General features: G+C 41.5%; 1 protein-coding gene across 8 annotated transcripts in view; it reads right to left on the reverse strand.

Moving 5' to 3' along the window:
* The window catches only part of ATP13A3 (ATPase 13A3), a 478,336-nt gene that overhangs the window by 81,838 nt on the left and 379,868 nt on the right, over positions 1–16,630 (reverse strand). For all 8 annotated transcript variants that reach the window (XM_085635250.1, XM_085635252.1, XM_085635253.1 and 5 more), the window contains 2 exons: positions 3,749–3,939; positions 1,544–1,632 (listed from right to left, as the gene is read on the reverse strand). In XM_085635250.1, coding sequence (XP_085491376.1) covers positions 1,544–1,632; positions 3,749–3,939 — 280 coding nt within the window. The remainder of the gene's footprint in view (positions 1–1,543; positions 1,633–3,748; positions 3,940–16,630) is intronic.

The raw sequence follows: 16,630 nt of genomic DNA on the forward strand, positions 1-16,630 counted from the left end.
TTTCACAAACATTTTGAACAAGTCACTTCTGCATTTAAGGCTTCCAATAACAATGGTGTTTCTCTTTGTATAGATTAGATGTGTGACTGGAAACTGCTCCTTCAAATAAACCATCACATTTTAATCCCACCTACAGTATCCTATCACATGCAAACCTCCACACAAAGTGGCACACAATGTGGACTTAAAACCAACCATATGTATGAGAAAAAGAGTTCAAGTAAAAATGAACCTACGAAATTTATTACATCATATTCAGGTTTATTCACAAAATTACATAGATTTTTTTCAAATTATATGCATTCAATTTAATCATTTTAAAACCAGGATATTGAACACAAATACACCTATCACAACATAAGGATAGCAAATTCTGGGTTCTACACCAGGCATCACCGATTCTACTTTCCGCACCTATGACACGGCGGACAACATCACCCTACTAAAAGACTTAATGAATGCCCTAGCATAACAGGCCAAGACACTAGTCTGGATCTAGTTGATCGCCTACAAGCAAGACCAACTAATCAGATTGGATACCACCAGTATGAAAATGTCAATGAAAATGCCCAAGGGTTCATCTTAATTTATCATTAGTCTTCAACATGTATCTGTGTCCTTGGACTCACCAAATCTAAATGTACAGACTAGACTTTCAGGTGAATATGAACATCTTTGCAGGAAAAATGAAGCAAGACTTAAACCACCATCATAGAATGTCTTCACCATATAAGTCAATGGTGAGAGGAAGCTTCCTCTGTCTCTATCGCACCAAGACTGAAATTCAACAACTCAATGAAAAAGAGAGGGACACAATTTTATTCAATGGACTGTAGCTCTGAGATCTTCTCCAATACAGGCACACAAAATGAGGGTCATAGTCCTAACATTTATTTCAGACTTATCACTCGTACTTAAGTTAACGCTGTGGAAAACAAGCCAACTTCCATTATTTCACAAGGTCCTATCATTCCAACAAACCGATCACACAATAGACCTACCCTGCGCATTGGACATGAAAAGGATGAACTAATTTAATGTGGAATACACAGACAAACTTAAAATACTTGGACAAGTTACATCAAAGACACAATCAGTCAGCACAAATTGCCCGAAATTGGAAGAAAAATTACCAACTACACAAAACACTTCAAAATTATTTCACCGGGAACCAGGTGAGGACACTAAAAGATATAAAGTTATACGTTGTCATAAACATAACTTGAAACATGGGAGTTTTGTCTGACTCTGTGCTCTTGTTCATCAGGAAATCACTGCAGACACAAATTACTAACCTACAACTCATGACAGTAAGAAAGGTTTGACCTTCACTAATGGCAAATCACAAAAGTGAGCTAAAAGAAACCCTGTCTTAGTTAGACAGTTGCAACATAGCATAAATTGTCAGGAAGGAAGCAAACAGGTGCACATTTTCAATGCATGTTTTTAATGGTTGTTGGAAACTACCAATGTTAGTTGCAGGACGACTGAAAGTAAGTAACACTGGTGCATTACAAGCAGCAAAATTATTTGAGGTAGTTACCTGTAGAAACGTATCAATTGCCTGAACTGGATACAGCATGATGAATAATATAAAGGCATAAAGAACCAGAACGGACACAAGAAAGAGAACTGCAAAGAAAAGAAAAACATATCAGCAGGGACTAAAAGTGCTGCTAACAGTATTTGTAAGCTTGCTTTACATGCATTCTAACCTCCTATTTAAGATCAAAAAGTAGGAAAGAGTAATTTTTTTGTGGATGGCACACATTTGTAATTAATATACATTTACATCCACAACTTCCTAACAGTTTCTCAAGAGGGAAAATCAGTGGGTCATGTGTTTCCTATATGTGGACTAGATTTTTATTATACAAGGAGCAACGGTTTAGTCTTAGTAAATAAATGTTTTTAGAACAGCAGATATGCTGAACTCACAAGATGCTCTCATAGGTCATATTGAAGAAAAAGGCGACTCAGGGAAATAGACTATTTGCTAAGGATCACCCAATTTGATGTGAGGTTATGGATGAAACGCATTACAGTTAACTCAAGTAGATTTTTCAAGCCACTAGACTGCAGGTCTGGTAAAAATTTCCAGATTTTTTGAGGCCTGTGAATCTCATTAGAAATAGTGTGAGAGAGGGAGAGATGGATCATAATTTACACTGCATGGATTTGGCCACTAGATAGCCATACATCAATAAACTGGTTATACCCCTGTATATTGAATGAACATTCTTAAGCGCTAACATCAACAACATATCCAGGTCTAGGGTGAGAGGAGCACCAGGCCAAAAAAATCAGTGAAGACAGGGTGATGGGGAGGCCGTTTGCCAGCAAAATATGACCCAATATACTCATGAGGGCTACAGGCAAGCTGTCCCATACTTTAGCTGTTACAAATGAGATGGCTCTTCCTCCTAATCTAACTCGCCCAAATCATAGCTGCCACATTTTTAGAATGCTTAGGAGCTTCATTTCAATGTTTTCAGTGTGCAAATGTATGCCATTCATATCTTTATGTGCAATATTACGAGTGAGACTTTACTGCCAGTAGAACCAAGCAGTAATATTCATGTAGTGTTTGTGATACATTTCAGAAAAGCGCCCATTATTTGGAATGTAAAAGCATAAAAATGTAACAGACAAAAAAACTCCCTTCTCTAACAGGATTTTCATGGAAACTGTTGAAGTGCATTAATAAAGTGCATGTCTCTGAGGGACAGTACTTAATTGTACTATAGTTATACTTTGTCCCCAAAATATTATTTAGGGAATGCGTTCGTAATAGCCAATATTGTGTTACTTAAGTTACACATAACAACAAGCATTGTTAAAACCAACAGGTCTCGCTATTTTCTAAATGAAATTGCTTCATCAATGACTAGAAAGTATGTGTGAACGTGGATAAGAGTGTAAATGGGAGAATATGATAATGTTTGGCTGGATGAGTGAGTAGAAGAATGGATTTTTCAATCACACTAATTGAGGGTACCGCTGATATCGAATCAAAGTCTGTGAGTGAGAAATAAAAAGCATAATTTTAACACTTTGGATATTATGATGTGCGCTTCACAGCTACCAACTTAAACAAAATATATATATCCAGTACAAAAGTTCCAGTGAACACCAGCATTTAGTGAGGTGACTATTGGCTAGTGCACTCACTCTAAAAAGTATTCTGGCACCAATACTAGGAGGTTTTGCTTCTGTTGAAACATGGGCGATAGAGTTGGTGTGTCCCCTCCAGTGCCTACTTTTAGACTTCAGGGTAGATCACGAGAACGAGGGGCCAGTCTCCAGAAAGGTGGGGGGGATACTCGGGAGATACAAAGGGGTATGTATGTGTGGGACCTATATTCATATATGGGATACTGAGTTTGCTAATCTACTAAATTGATAGTTTCTGGTTCCCGCAAGTGTTTGGCACCGGTACGCATGTGTTGACCATGAAAGAGAGAGACAGCAGTGATACGGGAAAAGACCAAATCAAATTTTCTCTGCATTTAACCCATAAATGCAGCTGTCCTTTTTCAGTTAAAATTTGTAATAACAAAACCGATGTAAGAACTTTATCTTTTTTGTAACAGGCAATTCAGTACAATCGTGTGACTGTTTCAATCTTTCTCCATCTGTTATTTCTAATATATTTTTTTTACCAAAAGTCACTATACCAAACACTATTCCAATCAATCATATCCAAATAAATGAAATGATTAACACACAAAAGTAGTAAGACACTTACTGTTTTTGTAGCAGGGCTGTCTGAAGGGCTTTCCTTTGGAAAACACCAATGCCACAATGAGGTATTGAAAGCTTGAGACAAAGAAAAGAGTTGAGTTTTCGTAGTTTCTGATGTTTTTGTCGTGCTTATCAATAGTGCTGTTCTTGAAGTGTGAAGAGTTGAAGTCTGTGGTTCCGGATACATTGCATGCACTGTAACAACAAAACACATTTTTAGTCCAAAGTGGTAAAAGATTGTCACTCTGAGGCATAAAAATGTAACTTTTTTCTCAACATGATCGATACTTCCAGCCAACAACTGCAGTTTTGCATTTTTATGTTACAAGGAATAGTCTTATTATTTAGAATAAATTTACAACAGTAAAAAGAATAGTACTTCTTTTCCCAGAGGAGCTTCAACTTGTTTGAGTACATCTAGAGAGCAGAAACCCAAACAGGCCTTTTAACAGCCCCCAATACTGTATTTCTGCCTTAGCAGCCTATGAGGCTTGATGTCAATGGCTGTTCTCAAATAACTGCCAAAAATCAGAAGTGATCTCCACAAAAGTGAATATTGGGAATAGCAAGTGGAGTTTGTAATCCGGGTGGGGAAATCAGTCTAAGTAGGAAGTGTCACAGATGTTCATCTGCTCAATTCCAAAATTATTCATCTTTCTCCATCCTCTAACAAAGCACTTTCTCCAAATTGGTAGGCATCAAGTAAAGCACTCACAAAGATATTACAGTACTGATCTCGGAGAGCAGTCCTACATAAAAGTGATTGGCAACTATGCCTGGAATATTTTTTAAGTATTAAGGAATTAGGAAGGAGCTATGCAAAACGAACATGTTACTTGCTTTCAGTAACGTTTTTTCTGGTTGATACTTTAACAGGCAATTGTTCAGCTTGAGTAAATTCCCGGGCCCCAGTCTTGATCTGTACCCTCTTGCAGAAATGCTCTCCGCACGTAGGTAGATGAGCCACATGGCTCTGCAGTGACATTAGACCACTCTGTAATTGACTAATCAGTACCACATATACCAGCCCTGTGTGTTGATGTCAGTTTCTTAATCCTCATTCTTTCACACCCTCAGAAGTGTAACACTTCAAACAAATTGCAGGTGATAATATGCTGAAATCTAACTGGGAACCTTATTATGATGTACAGAGTCCAGTCCAATGAACTCCACAAACAGCTGATCACCCACACAATGATCTCTTGTACGGTCAATGTAGAAACTCAAAGCTCTCTTAAGGTCAAGACAATGGAGTGTGTGTGTGTGTCGGAGGAAAAAAAGATGGCCGGGTAACTGATTGACCCAAATAGAAAGGTGATATCAACTTTGGCAAAAATGCAGTCAGAGTCCGCAGCATCAATTTGTCTGGGAAGGTGGTGGTGTAGGGTGGTTGCACAGAGAGCACTTGTAGTTTAATCATGCGGTGTACATAAGTGATGGTGATAAGAAAGACTGTCTTAATAGTCAGTAGCCATGGTGTGTAACTGTGAATGGGCTCGAATTGTGAGCCCATAAGGAATATCAGGTTCAGATTTAGGTTGCACTTAGGCATGACAAATGGCTGTGGAAACCACAAATTCATCAGGTCCTTCACAAAATGCATCACAACTGGTGATTTAAAGAGAGGGTGGATCATTTGAACATATAAGGGCAAAATGGCAGAAAATAACCTTTAACTGTGCCTACTGCAAAGCTGAGCTGGAACAAAGACAGAACCAACACTAGAAAGTTTAACCTGCTGAGCGACAAGGCGAAGGACCCCTCACCAGACCACACATTTCTCCCGGTGCCCCGCACGGATGGTTTTCCTGGATGGGCATCTGGCAGCAAAAATAACATTTATCATTTCAGCTGGCACGCCAAAGAAGTCAACTGCCACTGGTCAATCTCCAACAAAAAACAAGGGCAACCCTACTCAATAAGAACCACGGCATTTAAACAATAGCAGAAAGAAAAGTGGCTCTTATTGGAATTATAAATGTATACTTGATGCAATCAAAAGAACAATCACACAATGAGACTGTCAAAGGATGTAGACAGGGAGAGCAACAAAAAGTAGTCAACCACTGGCTGTGGCAAAAAGAATAGTCAACTGTGTTTTCAATATATAACGTGCATAGTGTCCCACGTGAACGGAACCAAAAAACAAACCAAGGAGGACAATAAAATTAAATAAACAATACAAAAAAGAAGAAACCGGTTTCCAAACTGCAAAAAACGACCACATTGATAAATTATCTATTGCAAGCAAGCAAAAGGGTCAGATAATTTGTTTGTTTGAAAAACGTCGATAACGTTTCCACCCCCTTTGTGATACGGGGTCTCATCTGGACCAAATGAAATGGGGCAATTATGTGAAGCTGCTTCTCCACTAAAGACCAGAGGCCCTCCCACATCCTGCACATGGGTTCACCAACCCAGTAATGACACAATGACATAATTGTGACATGCTTGTGGGGGAAGGAAGAGTAGCTTGCCAACTGTCGAGTCGGCGCTTGACTGCCACTACATGATGTCCCGAGCCATCTCCAGCTAAACCTTGACCGATTCAAGATCTGAACAGATTCCACTGCAACCATAGGTTCCATTGCAAGGTCAACATGTACCATCGAGGATGCATGAGGCCTGGAGTCCAAGAAGACTCAGAACCATCCTCACTGACACCGAGCTTGAAACCTCACGATCACGGATATCCTGGACTTATTACGACAGCAGAAAGCCCTTCAACGCTATCATAGTCAGGACAGACCCTATGAAGGGAATCCTCTGCATAGGGCTCAGGTCGGACTACAGCTTTTTGCTGGAAATGCTAAGGAGATCAAAAGCCTGACAGCTGTCTAGAGGTGGTCCGAATCTGTAGGCAGCAAGTCCAACAGTCAAGATACGGGAATGCATGCATACCTAACCGCTGAAGAGGAGCTACAACCGCTCCCATCACTTTAGTGTAGATCCAAGTGGTTGTGGTAATGCCGAGGACCTATACAGCAATTTGGAAGTGCTTGCAGCCCCCAATGAACTGCAGGTAGCATCTGTAGAGCTGCAGCCCAGTATATGAAAACCAACGTCCTGCAAGTAAGCTCTAAGCGTGCTGCTTAATAAATTGCAAATTACATGCTGGGAGTGTGCATGCTTTTTCCTAACTCAAAGTTGTAGCTTTAAAAAAATCAAAAAAAAATCCCAGATATCACCATTGCATTTATAGTTAGGTCAGACTTTCCATAGGATTTTATTTTTTATTTCTTAAATAACAATGCTGCACAAATCTTTCCACATATAAGTTTATCCACTTCAGCTTCTTCATGGGAAATTTTGCACACCTCAGTCAAGCAGGGCAAAGGAAAAATGACTGAACAGAATAACTCCAAATGTAACAGAGTCAGAACATTAACATGCTTTTAGGTCTCGCCTGAGCCAGCGCTTTAGCGCTGCTCTGGCGAGAGTTTTAGTAAGCGGGTTTTGGAAGTGCTAACTAGTGGCTTTTTTCAGGCCTCCAGCTTGCATTTGCGATGTCGTGCACAGCTGGCAGGCTTTCCTCGCTCTCTCTCACCCGCTCCTTCGCATGGCAGGCTTTCCTGCCCCTCTCTGCCCCGCTCCTCTCAGCCTGCGTTATCACTTTCGCGGCCGCTTTGATGTTCTCAGTGAGCCGCGCGGCCACTGAGAGCATCAAAGCGGCCGCGAAAGTGCACACCATTTGCCAGCCTGCGTGCCTCTCTCCGCCGTAGTGCGCGCGACGTGCCCTACCCCCCTCCCTTATCCCACTTCCTGCTTGTTTTTTAACCCACAGCCTCTGTTCACACTGTATATCTTCTTGCGCTGTGCTATCTGGAGCAGCGGCTTTAAAATACCCTCTTGCAGAAATGCTCTCCGCACGTAGGTAGATGAGCCACATGGCTCTGCAGTGACATTAGACCACTCTGTAATTGACTAATCAGTACCACATATACCAGCCCTGTGTGCTGATGTCAGTTTCTTAATCCTCATTCTTTCACACCCTCAGAAGTGTAACACTTCAAACAAATTGCAGGTGATAATATGCTGAAATCTAACTGGGAACCTTATTATGATGTACAGAGTCCAGTCCAATGAACTCCACAAACAGCTGATCACCCACACAATGATCTCTTGTACGGTCAATGTAGAAACTCAAAGCTCAAAACTTGCAAATAATTCCTGTCACCATTTCTGTTCCTCTGCGTTTTTACTGTTTTTGAAGAAAATGTGTGAAACGCATCTCTCAGCGAGTTGTCATAGCAGAGTTGGGCTTCCTTATCGCTGAAATGTCTGATTACAGAATACCACTTTCCTGGGACGAGCCAACAGCGCGCTCAGGCCAAACCAAAATATTCATGTTAAAATGTTGCGTATCGCACAACTCTACAAGGTTGAGAACTTTGTTTCAGCTTTTGCTCTGCTGTTTGTCTCGAAACATTTTCCTCTCATTTCCTTTTACTCTGCCATTCTTTCATCCACCCATTCATCTATTCTAACCCACCCATCCATCCATCCCTCACCCACACATTTACCCATCCTCTCACCCACTCATCTAACCACCCTCTCACCCACTCATATCACCATCCTCTCATCCATTTATCCATCCTTTCACCCACGTATTCAACCATCCTCTCACTATCCACCCATTGGCATAGTCAATAGGTCTAGCCTTTGGACCTTATAAGTATTTAGTTATGCAGCACAATATCCTTACTGCAACAACATTAACTGTTGCATGGCTAAACACTTATAAGGTCCCAAAGGCGAGACCTATTGGCTATATCAATGCTTGTTGTAATTGGGTATAAATCTGAACAGCCTTTTTGGAGAAATTAATGTTTAAAGAGAAATTTGGGTTGGGCATAAAAGGGATAACCCTCACAAAAGTTTGAGATATCTAGCCGGGTGGTGCCATTGGAGAACTGCAATGCACAGTGGGGGCTGGCCGCCTGCAGCCAGTTATGCACAGGGCCAACCTTTTGCAGGCATCAGGGTCTGTCTGGGCCAAGCAGAGGGGTGTTGGCTGCCCTTGGGGGTGGGTACATAGCCTGACCAGGGATCAGGCTCTGCAGCAAACTGCAACAACAAATGGCCGAAGTCTGTGCGCAGTTGGGAGTTGGCCACCTGCAGTGGGTGAGCACAGGGTCAACCTTTTGCAGGCCACTGGGTCTGGTCGAAAGCTGTACACGGCAGAGGTTGTTGGCTGCCCTTGGGAGGTAGGCACAGTGCCTGACCAGGGGTCAGGCTCTGCAGCAAACCGCCAAAGGCTGTGTGCAGTTGGGGGTTGGCCACATGCAGCGGGCGAGTTCGTGGCCTGGCCAGAGGCCCTCAGCTACAGGGGCTGAGTGCCCGTGGTGGATTGGGTGCAGAGCCTCGACTTCATCAAACCCCTGCTAAGCATAGCAGAGGGCTGTACATGGTAAAAATTACATACAGCATTGAAAAAAACAAATTCACAAAAAAGTGACAGATAAAAAGTTAATTATGTTTCTGGCACAAACGCATGAAACTACTAAAATTCTCCAAATGAGGATTATCGGTGCACACCACACACTCTTTCTCACGGTGCCAACCATGCTGAAATCATCAATTTGCAAATGGCAGACAAATGAAAACAGCTATGGGGATAACATGGCGTGTGCTGTGTACACATGTAAGCTGCACAACTAAATTTCTTTTTCACTTCGTCATAGTACTTTCTCTGATTTAGCACCTGTCCGGTGTAATCCAGGATCTCTTGGATACGGAATCCTTAAAGCTTACGAGAAATTGGGTTGGTGACATTTTTTTCTCTCCAGGGGATGGTAAATGTAATGGTGTTGTAACTTTGTGTCATAAATCGCAACATGCGCAACTTATTTCACAGGATACGGAAGATGAAGGTAGCTGGCTATTTACGAATTAGCTGATTGGAGATGCTTCAATCTCCTTATTTAATGTATACGCTCCAACCCAAGCAGATGCCTCCTTTTGGACCCATATCCATCGTTTAATTGCACAATTTCCTGCCACCAATTTAATTCTAGCTGGCGACTGTAACCTAGTACTGGATCCCTTTCTAGGCAGGAAATCCAAAGTACCCTACGTTCCAACCAAAGCACACAAAGCTTTTGTACAATCTACACCTTACTGATGCGTGGAGATTATGTAATCCGGCATCGCTTGAATATACTATTTACTCGGCACCTCACCACACCCAGTCCAGAATTGACTATATTTTCACTTCACATAGTATATCCCAATCCCTAATCTCAGCTGACATGGGTCCCATCCTTATCTCGGACCATGCCCCTGTCTCCATTCAATTTGACATCTTATCTCATTCTGATCAACGCAAGAGATGGCGCTTTAATAATTCCTTGCTTTTAGACTCTAAGTTTAACGCTTCCTTTTTAGCCTTCTTTCAAGAGTACTTCCATTTCAATGACACGGACACTTTACCTTTCCACACAATCTAGGACGCCTCCAAGGCCTCCGCACCGGATTTTATTATCAGCAACGTATCCAAGAATAGGAAGATTTCAAGGCTAGTCAATGATGAACTTCTCTCCAAGATAAAAAGACTGGAACATGTCTATTATACTTCTAAATCAAAAGAATGTCTTGCAGATCTTATTAATGCTATGATTAAGTTTAACAAAGACAACTGATAACGCCTCACTATTTCTATTAAAAACGAGTGTGAAATTTTATGGGGGACAAAACAAATCAGGTAAATTATTAGCTAAGTACCTTAAGTCCAAACAAAACAAGCTTCATATCGAATCAATTATTGACGATAACAACAATTCCAAACACAAAGACTCGGACATCTTACAAGAATTTGTTAAATTCTACGAACATTTGTATACATCAGAAAATATACCTACAGAGGAAGATATATCTCTTTATCTCTCCTTCATTCACAAACCAATTAACCCCTTACCGAATATGGATTCTTTGGAAATTGATATCTCACAGACAGAATTGCTCACTGCGCTTAGGTCTCTGAAGAACGATAAAGCTCCAGGTCCAGACGGTTTTACTGTTGAATTTTATGTGCATTTTGCTCAAATAATTCTCCCAAAGCTGCTCACTCATTTCTTCTTTTGCTGCTCTGGGTAGTTCATCAGGAACTTTTCTGGAGCCCATGATTTGTCTCATCCCAAAAGAAGGAAAGGATTTATGCCACTGTAAGAATTACAGACCCATCTCCCTGGTGAATATAGATTATAAAATGTTTTCCAAAGCCTTAGCCCTTAGGATTGAATTGCTTCTACCTTCATTACTGGGCAAAGAACAATCAGGCTTTGTCAAGGGACAATCCATTGCTGATAACACTCGGTTATTTTTCGATATAATTTCTAAATCATCAAGCTACACGGAACCTCTTGCTGCAATCACCCTAGACGCTGAGAAATCTTCTGATAGGGTATACTGGCCCTTTATCTTCCATACGTTATCCTGGTTTGGTTTTGGCCCAAAGATCATATCCTTGATTTCCTTACTCTATTCAGACCCTAAAGCGGACATTTTTGACAACGGTCTCACTTCCTCCTACTTTACTTTGCATAGAGGTGTGAGGCAGGGTTGCCCTAGGTCTCCCTTTCTTTTTAACATAGCTTTAGAACCTTTTCTCTCAAAAATGAGACAAAATCAATCTATCACTGCCTTATTTCAAACTCCCTTCAAATTAAATTGGCAGCCTATGCAGACGATATTCTTTTGTTTTTCTCCCAACCTCTCCGCACTTTGACGGCTTTTTTGGAGGAAGTTCAATCGTACGCAGAAGTCTCCGGCTACAAATTGAACAACGATAAATGTGAAATTTTACCCTTAAATATACTTTTAGACGACATTTTGATCTCTAACTTTACTTGAAATTCAAAACAAATAAAATATCTTGGTTTGTGGTTCACCTCGTCGAACAAAGCATCAATCTCTTTAAATTTTGACAAATGTTTAGAAAAACTGAACACTCTTACAACTAAATGGCACCCCTTACATCTTTCCGGATGGGGTCGCCTAGATACAATTAAAATGATGTCGACTCCAATTGTACTTTACATCATTTCTAATATTCCTTTATCTATACCTATAAAGTTGTTTCATAAAATCAACTCTATTTTCACATCCTTTCTGTGGTTCAATAAAAAACCTAGGATGTCTCTATTAAAAACTAACAACGCCAAAATCAGAAGGAGGCGTCAATTTCCCAGACTTTCCCAGGTATCACAAAGCCTTCGTATTGAGACACTTAACTAGATGGATACATGACACAACTTTTGATTGCCCTTTGTGGGTTGATTTGGAGAGATCCTTTCTTTCTCATTTCTCACTCCAGGAATATCGGTCTTTCACACGTAAACCACAGAATCTTTTCACTCCTATTATTAGTTACTCATATAACGTTTTGAATTCTCTTTTACCCATTATCCCTTCTGACATTAACTCTTTCCTAAACTCCTCTATTTGGCACAGTAGATTAATACGTATTAATAATAAACCCATCTACTGGAAAACAAGGAGGGACAAAGGTGTCCTATGGGAACATCAACTGTTTGATAACGATACTTTCCTTACCTTTCCAAGCATTCTCCCTTTTTCAGCTACCTTCCCATGGTTTAAAAACATTTTTATCCCTGCGCTCTGCTGTATTAGACGCTTATTCCCATTTCAATGCCCTACCCCTTACGTCTCCGCTATCAGATACTATATGGCCCAATTTACTTCATATTTCTTCCAAGGCTTCTACCTTCTATTTTCATCTATCACTTTCTCCCATTGAAAGAAATAAAACGACCACAGAGCTTTAATGGGAGACTGACCTGGATACTACTTGGCCTATTCCCTTCTGGGATAGGATATGGTTGAAAATTCGGAAAGCATCCAGAGCAGCAAATGCTACCCAAACCCTTTTTTTCATTTACAATAGACTCCGATCACCCACCTCCTTACATAAAATGCACGTCAATGTTCCCGACACTTGCTGGTCCTGCTCATCTAAACAAGCTGATTTAAAGCACTTATTGTTCACATGTCCACAGGTATTACCTTTCTGGACTCAAGTCTGGACACAAATTAGGTCAATTTTTCATGCTAATGTTCCCATGACGCCTGGTAATATTTTTCTAGGCAGCCTTGCTACAGGTTGGAATATAAAGAAAACACAATTACCAATTATTGACCTGTTGCTGGCAGCAGCTTTTCAGCAGATAACTAAAAATTGGAAAGATGCTTCCAAACTCTCCAACCTGGCTTGGTGGTACTCTGTCACAATCATAGACTGGACAAAACTTTTGAATTTCCTACATCTCTGGCCCAGCAAAGACTATATTTATGGTCCCCCATCACACAATTTCTGGAAGAGAGTGCAAAGAAATCTTTTGCTCCTGGCCCGTACACACAAGAAGTTGTTAAGCCTCCTTGATCTTTTGTTATATTGTGTTTATTATTATCTGAACTTTATGTAGCCATATTTACCTCAGCTTTACGTTTACTATAGCTCAGGGCTTCCTTTTTGTTTGCAGCCATTAATACGATTTGGAATGTTAGGCTCAACCCTTATAATACTATTGTTGCTCATCTCATTATATTTTTTTGATGATATAATATGTGATTTATTGCTGTTTTGTTTTCTCTTTATTCTCAATAAACTCATCTTTTGAAGCTAAAAACAGTCTTAAAATGTTTAAACCTACCTTTATTGAGCTAATGCATCACAATTAGTGTGAAAAGGGAGCTCAGCACATGCACTTGCAGAATACACAAACACTGTCAAAGACAACAGATTGGAGTTTAAATTGCTAATGCATAGTACCAGATGCTGTCTGCATAGGGGGAAAAAGGACTTTGATGTGTGAATCATACACAATAAAGATGAACTACCACAAACTCGGTGATATAACAAAAGATGCCACAATTCGGGACACAAAAGACATTTCTTCCCTGCTTCTTGCGATCGACCATTTTTTCTTTATATCATAAAGACAATTGCTTTAGTATTGTGACTGTAGCTCCTTTATGCCAATGGCCTGCGGATTTCATTTGTTGATAGCCCATTTGTTGAGCTCACGGCCCAAGTTCTTCCAGTGAATTCCAGCGTTTATTGCAATTCTAAAAATCAATACAGGAAGTCACTCGAGTTGGAGCCATGGAAAAGAGGACTACAGTTCAAAAGCTTTGACATGATAGGAGTACAGGCATGACACCAAAGCATTCGTCAGCATCCTACACGCCGGGACCACTATTTTGAAGTGAGCCCATACCGATGGCTAAACCCAACAAGCATTTGCAATGCAATCGGTCTCGCATTTGTGAAAGTTAGAGCTATTGGTGTTGTAAATTATATTGCTTTTTTGTTTAGTTTGTTTGTTTGTAGTGCTTGAAACAGAGAGTCCAAGTCACTTACAAGCATTAGACATGACTACAAATTGTTCCAGGCATATGCCTCAAATTTTGTTTGTGGCTTTAATGCACATTTAGGCTTATGTAACATAAGAATAAAAAATATCAGCCACAGACACATGCCTATAAAGCCCTCCACGACCTGAGGACCGACATACATTAACCACCGCCTGAACTTCCACCAGTCCGCCAGACACCTCCGCTCCATCACCCTCACCCTCGCACACACTCCTCTCACCCGCCGAAGCTACAGTGAAGGTTGTTCCTTCTCCCACCTCGCCACCAAGTCCTGGAACAACATACCCCACCACCTGCGCACGTCGTCCTCTCTTGCGGAGTAGAGAAAGGGACTAAAGACATGGCTTTTCGACTGAGACCAGCGAGTCCTCGGCGCCTAGATACCCTCAGGGATGAATAGCCACGCTCAGCAAATCTAAAAGATCTTAAAGAGGCTATACTCAGAGAGGGACAAACATTGAACATAAAGGCAAGCCATCAAATAAGAAGCAAGCAAATGAGAGTGATAATAAAGTCAACCAATGGTAAGCAATCCAATGGCTTTAAGTCCACTTTAAGTTCACAATAGGTCTTTCACAACCAGAAAGCTTGTGATGCCCGATAGGGGAGACCTAAAAATAACATTTGATCTAGCTCACGGAAGTAGTTAGACAGTAGCCTGCAGCCTTCTCAGCTGAGCAACTCACACGGTTAGCAGAAAGCTCAAGTCTAAAAGTGTAAAAGAAAAACAAACATCAATAAAAGCCAGTTTATCATCAGAGCGGATATGGTTCCTGACCCCTTTGCCAACCGTTTTCCTCTGGGTACCCACTAGCTTCAAAATAAGAGTCAAAAAGCAGGAATGCATGTGGCTGTTCCTTTTTACGACCTGAAATGTGAGGAAGCAAACTCATTTCTGAACATAAATTAAAGTTATTCTATTTGTCTGACACTGGTTCTAAAAACATCCCATGGGGGATTGCCACAGAATGTATGATATATGGCTAAGACAATTTTTTTAAAAAGCGCACTAAAATGAACCTTGAGATGAGTGGAGCCCTGAAACTAGAGTCTGCATTGCAGTCAATCAGAGCAAAATGGCACTCTAAATTTAATTAGGCACTCTTTTTGGTTACCCTCTGCTGACAACCCGCTCCTCACTGCTTCTGCATACACCAGTTTGCTGATTAACACAGCCCATGAAAAGAATAATATAAGGCAGCAGATGTGCATTAACACGATGTACTCATTCACTGTGAAGAAAACCAAGAGCTGAAGTGGGCTGACCCAAAGTCCCATGTTGTAGGATTTGGTGGGCAGAAGCAAATACTGAATGACAAAAGACCAGACCAAAGAATCTAAAAGACTGGCTGAAAGCCCCATATAGAAAAAGCCTTCTGTAACGCATTATCTAGTAGAGACAATATCTTGCTGAAGATTTCATACCTTTATTTTTCCCCAGATTTTAGACTGAATTCGAAAACTTTGCGTGAGCAGTACCCATGTCCGTCGTCGGGTGGCTCCATCCGGCTCCGCGTGACGTTAATGTCACCGTTGGCATCACTTGCCATCTCCTATATAGCGGTACAAAAGGGGGTGGTGATGGATGGAGCATTAGAACCAATCAAACACTCACACCCAGTCAACAGATCTGGGTTTGATCCATCACCGTTCTTTAGCCCACTCTGCCACCCCAGTTCAGACATGGCCATATGCAAATCAGTCTGACCCTGTGCCTCATGGGAACAGTCCAGCCGAACTGCCAAGCCATGCTTTCCCTGGACCGGAAACAAGCTTCCTAGGACCGGTTTCTGGCATTTCAGCCGTCTTCAGCCAGGCTTGCTTGAATCCAGTGGCAAAGTGAGTAAGGGACTCACGTCTGAGCATGCCCTGCCAACTTATGGCGAACAAAGCGGTACAAAAGGGGGTGGTGATGGAAGGAGCATCAGAACCAATCAAACACTCTCACCCAGTCAACAGATCTGGGTTTGATCCATCACGGTTCTTTAGCCCACTCTGCCACCCCAGTTTAGACATGGCCATATGCAAATCAGTCTGACCCTGTGCCTCATGGGAACAGTCCAGCCGAAGTGCCAAGCCATGCCTTCCCTGGACCGGAAACAAGCTTCCTAGGACCGGTTTCTGGCATTTCAGCCGTCTTCAGCCAGGCTTGCTTGAATCCAGTGGCAAAGTGAGCAAGGGACTCACGTCTGAGCATACCCTGCCAACTTATGGCGAACAAAGCTGTACAAAGGGGGGTGGTGATGGACGGAGCATCAGAACCAATCAAACACTCTCACCCAGTCAACAGATCTGGGTTTGATCCATCACCGTTCTTTAGCCCACTCTGCCATTAATTACCAAGGAAGCGCGGGAGTCCGGGCTTTTTTTTTTTTTTTTAAATTAATCGGCAGGATCCGCGCACCCTGCGCGCATTTTGCCGATTTAAAAAAAAAAAAAAATTTTGGGACCCCCTAAGCAGGGGGGTCAGGGTGTTTCTACCCTGCCCCCT

Source organism: Triturus cristatus, chromosome 11 (genome assembly GCF_964204655.1).
Source record: "Triturus cristatus chromosome 11, aTriCri1.1, whole genome shotgun sequence".
Lineage (NCBI taxonomy): Eukaryota > Metazoa > Chordata > Amphibia > Caudata > Salamandridae > Triturus > Triturus cristatus.